Source organism: Protobothrops mucrosquamatus, unplaced genomic scaffold (genome assembly GCF_001527695.2).
Source record: "Protobothrops mucrosquamatus isolate PMUCROS unplaced genomic scaffold, P.Mucros_1.0 scaffold914, whole genome shotgun sequence".
Lineage (NCBI taxonomy): Eukaryota > Metazoa > Chordata > Lepidosauria > Squamata > Viperidae > Protobothrops > Protobothrops mucrosquamatus.
This window is the reverse complement of record NW_015387165.1, coordinates 329932-339773: the sequence shown is the minus strand read 5'-3', so window position 1 is coordinate 339773 and position 9842 is coordinate 329932. Positions and strand designations below refer to the sequence as shown.

The window sequence follows — 9842 nt, the reverse complement described above, 5'->3', positions numbered from 1 at the left end:
GGCGGAAGAGGCGCAGGTCCGCAATTGTACGTAGGTCGGGGGGCAGGTCATTCCAGAGGGCAGGAGCTGCCACAGAGAAGGCTCTCCCCCTGGGGGTCGCCAGCCGGCATTGGCTGGCCGACGGTACCCTAAGGAGGCCCTCTCTGTGGGAGCGGACTGGTCGAAGGGAGATATTTGGTAGGAGGCGGTCTTGCAAATAATACCAGTATAGGGCAAACTAAGGCCTTTAAATATCTGTGAATTATTTTTCAACCCTCTGCTGCCTGGAAAGAGTAAACAAAAGCTGTCGCAGATTAGGCCCATGGGACTCTCAATTGAATTTAGTATTTTGCTGGTAGAGTAAGTGGTAATTATGTTCTCACTGCTTTAAACATCTGTAAAGCTGAAGTGATTCCCCTTTGGCTTTCTGGTTTCCAAATTTGCATTGATAAAAACTCAAATCCTCACGAATGGTCCAATCCAAATGTTTAAGATTGATGAGTTCTGAGGAACCTCAAGTATAAAACTCATTAGGTTAGGAATTCTGAACCAGCTCCTTAAGGAGCTCTTAGGAACTCTGACACCTTAGATTTTGGTTTAAATGGGTACTTAAGGAGTCATTTCTGGTCTTGATTCTTTTACAGTTTTCAGTCATCTTGGAGGGGGAAGGAAATTCAGTTTTCAATTCTTCACTACTGCTATCTTACAGCCCAGTATTTGGTTTCATTGGGTTCAGGAGAGCCAACATAAAGTTAAAAGAGACCCAGGATCTTCAAAGTGATTAAAGTTCAGTCCCTCCCTTGCTCTGGGAATAATTTTGGGTAGAAGATTATTGCCTAATCTAATCTGGATTGGTGTTTCATTTTCCTAAACTGTCTTGGCAGGTCTGATGAGGAGAAAGCTTGCCAGCAATTGGCCAAAGTATCTGCAGAAATATCTAGAACAGTGATGGCAAACCTTTTAGAGACTGAGTGCCCAAACTGCAACCCAAAACCCACTTATGCATCGTCGAGTGCCGGGTGGGTGTGGCCAATTGGGTGGGCGTGGCCCATTGGGTGGGCGTGGCTGCGGTAGTAACGGCAGACTGGGTGGGACTAAAAAGTTCAATCAATCAATTCCAACTTTGCAAGATCTTTTTTTTTCCCGCGAGAAGTTGAAATTGACTGATTGAACCTTTTTTTTTTTTTTTTTGCACATGGCGGCGGAGGCCTAAAGTGAAAAGGTTTTATAAAACCTAGCTGAAGGCCTAGGACTGGGGCGACGGCGCGCGTGCCCACAGAGAGGGCTCTGAGTGCCGCCTCTGGCACCCGTGCCATAGGTTCGCCACCACTGATCTAGAAAGATGGCTAGTTTAAGTACAGCTGCTATTTACTACTAGGAAGCTAATGGTATAGTCTTCTCGATTATTAGTTGCATATATTTGTCTAATCTTCTTGTGACATAAAAAGGTAAAGGTGTCCCTGCAGATTTCACTCCACTAGTCTTTGTCAACTTTAGAGGGTGGTGGTGCTCATCTCCATTTCAAGGTCATTGAGCCAGCACTGTCTGAAGACCTTTCTGTGGTCTTGTGACCAGCATGACGTCACAGAGCGCTGTTACCTTCCCACTGAAGTGGTACCTATATATCTACTCACATTTGCATGCTTTCAAACTGCTAGGTTGGCAGGAGGTGAGGCAAGCCGTGGTGGGATTCAAATATGTGAACAACCGGTTCTCAATGTGGATGCCGCTTCCGGAAGTCCATTCTGGGCCCGGGCAACAAAAAATTAGCTACCGGTTCTGCCAAAGTGGTGTGAACCGGCTGAATCCCACCGCTAGAGGCAAGTAATGGGAGCTCACTCCATCATGTGGCAGTTGGGTCTCAAACCTGGGCTGCTAGCTTTCCAGTCAACAAGCCCAACATCTTAACTGCTGAGCCACCATGCCTTCTTGTGACATGGTCAGGATTAATAGATTTCCACATACCTTTGTGAATGTCAAGTATTTTTTTTAAATAAAGGTTTTGCTTTTTGTACTGTGCCTCTCTGTCTTGATTGCAATAAGTTGGTGTGAAAGTAAGAATTCGTAGAATGAATGATACTGCTCCTATAGCATAGGAGGGTGATAGTTGCAAGTTACTTTCCAGCCAATGATAACGATAGAATCTGGGATGGGCTTTGGGGGGGGGGGGGAAATGATGCAATGTTCTACAATATATATCTTTCTCCCATATTGCAGTGAATGCAATCTGGAGAAAAATATAAATATAGATTTTGTTAGGTGACAAGATGGATGGGTGAGAATAAAACAATGCAGAAAAAGTGAGCCATGTGGAGAACCAAGAATAGATTTAAAATGGTGATAGTTTTGCTCAGCATCATTTTAGAAAAAGGTTTGTTTTGAACATGGGCTTTTAAACATATTTTTTTGAAGGAAAGGAATGAACATAAACCCATGATTGATTTATAATAATAGTAATAATAGTCGTCATCGTCGTCGTAGTAGTAGTAATAATAATAATAATAATAAAGTTGGAAGGGATTTGAAGGTCATCTAGTCCAACCCCCTCCTCAGGCAGGAAATTCTATACCATTTCAGACAAATGGCTGTCCAGTCTCTTCTTAAAAACTTCCAGTGTTGGAGCATTCACAGCTTCTGGAGGCAGGTTGTTCCACTGGTTAATTGTTCTAACTGTCAGCAAATTTCTCCTTAATTCTAGGTCGCTTCTCTCTTTGATTGAAGGTTTTTAAGAGAATTAGTGAAGGTTTAGGGTACTGATGGAAGAGAATAACTCAGGGTTGAACTGTGGGGTCCTCTCTGAACTTGCAGACATTTCATCACCAACTATGTAACATCATTAGTGTTAGAAGGAAGTGGGGTTTGCTCTCTTAATATGAGGGTAATGAGAGGTTCATAATGTGGGCAGACCTAAAGGCAGTGTGAACCTAGAAGAAAAGGAAAGTAGTAAAAGAAACAAGAATAACAGTAGAAAGATTACAAGAAGAGAAAGGATTAAACCTGCACGGAAAAGCATAGATGGTAGGATAGGGAAATGGATGGGAAATGGATGTAAGGAAAGAAAATATAGAAGCTGCACGGAACAGAATGAAAAGAACTATTTTACAAAGTGCCACAGATGTATGTAGAGTTATACTAATGGAACATGAAAATGGACTTGATGGAATAATAAAAGAGGCTTTGGATAAGAGAAGAGATAAACATATTGTATAATGTATAGGGATGAAGAATTAGTTTGGTGTAGTGATTAAGGCATCAGGTTTGAAAGTGGGAGACTGTGAATTCTAGTCCCATCCTAGGCTCAAAGCCAGGTGTGTGACTTTGGGCCAGTCACTCTGTCTCAGCCCTAGGAAGGAGGCAATGACAAACCACTTCTCAAAACTTTTGCCAATAAAAGAGCAGAGACTTGTGCAGATAATTACCAGGGATTTAAAAAACTGACTTGAAGGCAATATAGGTAGATATAGATATATAGATAGATATACAGAGAGATAAAGCTAATTGGCAAGAGAACAAAAGTCTATTTCTAATGACAGAAGATAGAATTTCAGTTGAAAGATTGATTAAACTTGCACTCTAGTACATCTGAATTTAAATTGTTTTAATACCATCATTATCATCATCTAGTACTTGGGTCTTAGTAATAAATGAAAAGAATATGAAGTTATGCTGGATGTCACGTATACATAAAAAGTACAAAGAGTCACAGGAATGTCATTGCGTTGTCATTTAAAATGTTAAATACATCAAAGATCCAGTAATAGTTTTAAAATTAATGGAGCATGTGGATAAGAATCACTAAATCCTTTTTCCTCTCTTGTTTTGAAAAGGTCTGTCTGCAGATGGTGGTGCCAAGCGACAAGAACATCTGTCCCGGTTCTCCATGCCAGATCTAAGCAAAGATTCAGGAATGAACGTCTCAGAGAAGATGAGTAACATGGGAACCCTCAATTCTTCTGTACAGTTTAGAAGTGCCGAATCTGTCCGCAGCCTAATTTCTGTTCAGCAGTACCAAGATGTAGATGCCAACCTACACAATCTTGCCAATCCCATTGGATACAGGGAGACCTCATCACATGGAAGGATGCACCAGAGCTTTGATTATGAAGGCGGGATGGCAAGTAACAAATTGGCTGGACCAGACAATATCAGACATCCCCCGATGAGCGAACGCACACCCAGACGAACTAACATCCGAGATGATGATCGGCGTTATCGCCCCCACAGGCCCCGACGGTCCAGGCGTTCCCGTTCAGATAATGCTCTTCATCTCACTAGTGAACAAAACTATAAGTTGAAAGAGAGGCCCTCCCTACGAGCCAGAGAGGACTATGACCAGTTTTTGCAGCAAAGAAGCTGCCGGGAAACCATGGAGCAGAACACCCGGAGGAACCTGTATGGCCAGTGTCCCAGGACTGTCTCAGACCTGGCCTTGCAAAATCATTTTGGCGAGAGATGGGGACCCTACTTTGCCGAATACGACTGGTGTTCCACGTGCTCCTCCTCCTCCGAATCTGACAATGAAGGCTACTTCCTGGGAGAACCAATTCCTCAACCAAGCCGACTCCAGTACGTCACCAATGAAGATCTTCTTCACAAATACGGCTCGTACAGCATGCCTAAGTCTTCTACACTGGGTGGTCGAGGACAGTTACACAGCCGAAAAAGGCAAAAGAGCAAAAACTGTGTCATAGCATAGCCGCATAGCCCAAGCACAGTGTTAGAGAATGTAATTATTTCATCAACTTGCACTGCTGTAGGTTTTCAAGCGCTTTGTATTGTAACAAAACAATCCAGGCAAAACAGGGAGCTGTTAAGAGGAGGTCATAGACAAAAGGTCTATAAATAGTCATAATTGTTGGCATGGTGAATATATTTTGCACATTTTATTTGGGGGAGGAAGGGAGGGAGGGAGGGATAAAATTTATTTTAGCATGTTATAGTTACAAATTTACCTCCTTCCCATAAGTAGCTGCCATCCATTTAATACCCCGTTCACCCATATGTTTTTAGTTGACGTTTTCTGTAATGAGCAGTTAGCTACTCGTTTAATCTCTCCTTTTTTTCTTTTTCCCTTTCTCTTGGCTTTTTATTTTCACCACCTGTCTAAGGGGGCCATTTTCCCCACCAAGTTGCAAAGAAGTGGATGTTATTTTCCACATTTGTTCAGTCAAAGAGAGTTTGGGGAAAATACTTTTGTATTTGGTAATGTCAGAGGAATGTCTTCCTCGTAGAGGTCCCTGGGATAACCAGGGATATCTATTGTGGTTTTTGGACAGAGCTAAACAAATATTGTTTCAAACAATGCCATCACATTCCTTCAGGATCAGCAGAATTTTATCTTTTCTCCCTCTTAAAGTATGTCGTCATTTTTTTTTTAAAAAAATCCTGAATTCTCAGGCTTGCAGGCTACTTTAAAAGGTTAATAACACTTTCCTATTCTGTTATAGGTTTCATAACACAAACACAAAGTAGAAAATGATAATTATTGTTTGTTCTTTTTTAAATAGACTCATACAGATACACACTCCATTAAATGTAAAAGTTAAACTGACCCAGGTCTGAGAAGAAAGTTTACATCTCTTTAGAGAGGGGAAAGTCACTAAAATTTCAACTTTTTTGGGGGGGGGGAAGGGTTACAACCAAAAGAATTGTAAATGGTTCTGTAGTGTCAGCATGAGCTTGTTTTGAGTATAGAATTGTTTGCTGGTGCTCTGGTTTCCTGGCATTTGTTAACCGCTGTTCATTACCAAGAGGTATCTTTTTTCTGAAAGTCATAATACAATGAATACATCCTAATCATATTACACTTACACTCTACCCTTGGGTGATGAACACTTCAAGCCCATTATGAAGGCCGTTTGAAGGACCCATACTCAGGGTAGAATGGACTTCATTCTTTGGAAGTAGAAGAACACAACAATAGCTTCAACATGGGTAGTTATATATATAGGGCTCAAAATGTATTGTGTACTATGGTGGATGTGAGGTTTTCCTCTACTCACTCTCTCTTTCTCTTTCTCTCTCTTTGTGCTTTAAATAATTGGGAGAGTGACATCAAGACGTATTCTTTATTGTTTCCAGACAAATACGGTCAGAAAGAAGGAAAATACGCTTCTGTTATTGTATATTTTATTATAGGGTTGTAAAACGGGTTTCAGTAGATTTCCAGGTAGGTCAGATCTGGACAGCTGACAATACCTGTATGTGGGTTCTCCAGAGAATGTAAGGACTCTGTTAATACAAAAGTCTATTGAACAGATGGCAAAATCCAGGTGTGAGGGTCCCAGGCACTTCAGCTGGACTTCAGAAGCAGAGGCTTTGGGCCCAATCCACCCGCACCACTGGCAGACAAGCCCTGATGCAGTATTACTCCAACCGTAAGGGACAGTCAAGATTTGTGATTTGAAACACGATGACTGGGAAGGGAATCTCAAGATGATGATGTATCTGTAACACAGCTAGCAATCTTTTGTTGTGTGAAAGGAGAATGTGATGATGATTTTTTTCCCCAAAAAAATAAAAAAGAAGGAAAAAGAAAAGAGATGTGGTGATGTGTAAAAGGCCCCAACAGAAACTGAGTCTTGCTTTGTTAAAATAGATTTTATTTATGGTGGTCGCATCAGGGTTTATTTATGTTATTAACATTTATTTTTCTTCAATCTGTGTTATGCTTATGGTCTACTCACAGAGATGGGATTTCCATTGCATTTCATCATAAGGGGCACTCAACCGATAGGGAGGGATGGAAGGAGAGAAATGGATAGGCAGATAATGGGTAGAGAGATAGGCAGACAGACAGACGAACAATACAAATTAAAAAAAAGCATGTTCCACTCCTCGTATGGATTATTTCAGAGTCGTGCAACTTCTGATTGGTTTAAGTTCAAATGAAACCAATAATCTGGAAAATATTATAGAGTTAGTTATTTAGAGTTACGTTTGGAACCTTAGAAATAATTCTACAATTTCCCTTATTATATTATAAAATATATAATATATAAATATACAATTTTTAAAAATTATGATATGTGAGTAAGCCACCATCACCATCATGCTAAGTCACAAGACATGATTCACAAACCAGTGTCTTGCTTTGCACACTAAAATAAGCCAGCACCAAAAAACAACATTGCAGCAGTTTGCCATGAAGATCCAGGAAATGGCTGAATTTAGATATTCATGATTGCTGTGGTGAGTGCTGCATCAAAATTCAAGTTCACATTTTTCTCCTCTCCTGTGCATAAAAGAAATATGAAGTTTCTGTTTGGAATTTTAAAAAAATCAGCATTTGCTTTATCCCAAATACGGACAATAGACCAACTTAACAAACCATAAGCAAACCAAGTATGATCCTCTGGTGTGTAAAAGAATAACTTGCTTGCTACACATCAATAAAGAGAAACAGACTATAAGAACAGCGTGGTGGGTTGTTGTGGGACTTCTGAATGCCGTTGGTGAAAAACCAGGAAATTTATTGACTGCTTGGCCATGAAAACCACATATATCACATGAAAAGAGTGATGGTAAGTATAAAATAAGCAGAATGGTATAATTAAACTTACGAAAAAGTATTTTGGTGGCCAGGGTTTATATTTGAGGAAGGAAAGCAAAACCTCAGCAGGCACAGCCATAACATAATAGCAAAAGTGGTAATTTTCCAGGTGCTTTCCTGGACTCATATTTCTAAAGGATGGATTAATTAATTAATATGCTGCCTATCTCACAATCAAGTGGCTCTGGGGAGCTGGTTAAACCAATTGTGCGTACATGGATATTTTTTAAAAGTCTCTTCAATCATGCCATTGATTTCTGGTCATCACAATGAAGGTATCTGCTGGAGATACATGAAATTTGGAGTTTATTGTGATACTGAGACTACAAGTTCTCCACTTTTCATTATGTGATTTAAGCATTTCTGTTCTTGGACTTTCATCAAATCCTAGTGAAATGAATCACGTTATTACTAAAGGGAACATTCATATTATACATTGGACTGTCATTCATAGCTAGTTTAGTCTAGTGGTTAATGTGCTAGCCTAGAAACCAGGAGATGGTGAGTTTTAGTACTGGATTAAGCATGAAAGCCAACTGGGTGACTTTGGGCCAGTCACTCACTCTCAGCCCAACTTAATTCACAAAGTGAAAAATAGGAGGAAAGAGTATTAGGTATGTTGGCTACCTTTAATTACCTATAAAATAATAAAGGCAAGATAATCTAATAAATATTTATCGAAAACATACGTTCAAAATGTGGATATTAAACAATATCATCAATAGTAAACTTTCAATTACCCCTGTTAGAATATGGTCAAGTATTATGCACTTGGGGCTACTTTAAATGTCCATTTTGATACAAGACATTTTGGTGCACTTTATCAATGAACTGCTGTTGCCAAAGTCAAAATCCGAAACTACAATTTCATGCCCATTTACCTGACAATAATGATGTGAGTTGGACCTCTAGCAAAATAAGTGTAGCAATACATTGTAAATCCACCTTTTATGTAGCTTTAGTACGCCACAAGGAGTGGCTTGTGTTTTGAAGATGTATGCATATGACCTAACTGATCGTCTATAATTGTCAATAATTATGCTTAATTACTTCTGAAAATTATAGCTAGAGGACAGGCTGTTAATTGACATTAATCAAAATGTTCCAGGGGAGATTCGGAGATGAATTCTTATGGAGGGTTTTGGCACTGCATCAAGAAGAAGAAAAATAAAAGCAAGTAGGTGCCGCGTTTTAAATATGGGGGACTCTGGTGTGTTAAGTACCTTTCATACAAGCCCAGACAGCAGGTTAAAAGAATTCGGCTTTCTCAAGCTGCTGTCTGGGATGAACCAGTTTAACCCTTGACCTGAATTAGCTAATAAAATCTGCCTTCATCCTTTGCCATGCAGATACATCCATCATGCTATTCTCTATCCAGCTAAGTAACATGCAAAGCAGAGAAAAGGAATAAATAATAAAACCTGAAAATGATGGGTGATAAGAAAAGGAAATAAATATAGCTAAGTCTAGCTATATATTCAGCATTGACAATAGCTCCATGCCTTTCTGGTCTGACACATCCTTCATTCATTCTTTCCTCCATTTCATATTTTACATTTATACTTTTTTTCTCTCCTGTAAATTCCTTCTTTTTTCAGAAGATATCTTCACTGAGCAATTTTCTAAGTCTTCTCCTTTCTCTCAAACCACTCGCTCTATATATTTGTTTTGCAAGTTCATTCTCGTTCATTCTCTTTAAATGGCCAAACCACCTTAATGTGCTTCTTTCGTCCTCTTCACTCACTTCTGCAATCAATCCCCATTTATTCAGCAGTCATATATCCTTCAGCCTATCTCTATATATGCCAATACTTTAGTAATCCTTTCCCACTGCATTCAACTTTTTTTTTAATCCTGACACACTAAATACATATATTTTTCGTACTTTGCAACTCGTTCTTTGAGACTCCCCCAAATTATTCCACCACTATATATCTTAAAACTTCTTGACTATTTTCCCATCTTTAGTAAAGGTACATAAATCGATCAATTGTGTTTATAAGTTTCTTGTTTTGTTTTTACATTTATACATTAAATCAGTGTTGCTTAACCTTGGCAACCTAAAAGATGTGTGAACTTCAACTCCCAGAATTTTCCAGCAAGCTTGTTGGCTGGAGAATTCTGGGAGTTGAAGTCCATACATCGTCAAATTGTCAAGGTCGAAAAAGATTACATTAAATCGTAATTGCTTGCTCCATTTTCTGGATCATATCCAATCACCATGGTCTTTGAGATATTTATTCATTCAATTTCTATAGATGTCCATCTCAATCAATGACTCTATACATACACACTTTGTATGCCTATCAGC

At 39.4% G+C, this 9842-nt stretch overlaps 1 protein-coding gene across 1 annotated transcript in view; it reads left to right on the top strand.

Moving 5' to 3' along the window:
- Positions 1-4779, top strand: part of PRICKLE2 (prickle planar cell polarity protein 2) — a 7755-nt gene extending 2976 nt beyond the window's left edge. Inside the window, exon 2 of the mRNA XM_015819397.1 lies at positions 3807-4779. Coding sequence (XP_015674883.1) covers positions 3807-4675 — 869 coding nt within the window. The 3' untranslated portion in view covers positions 4676-4779. The remainder of the gene's footprint in view (positions 1-3806) is intronic.
- The last annotated feature ends 5063 nt before the right edge of the window (positions 4780-9842 follow it).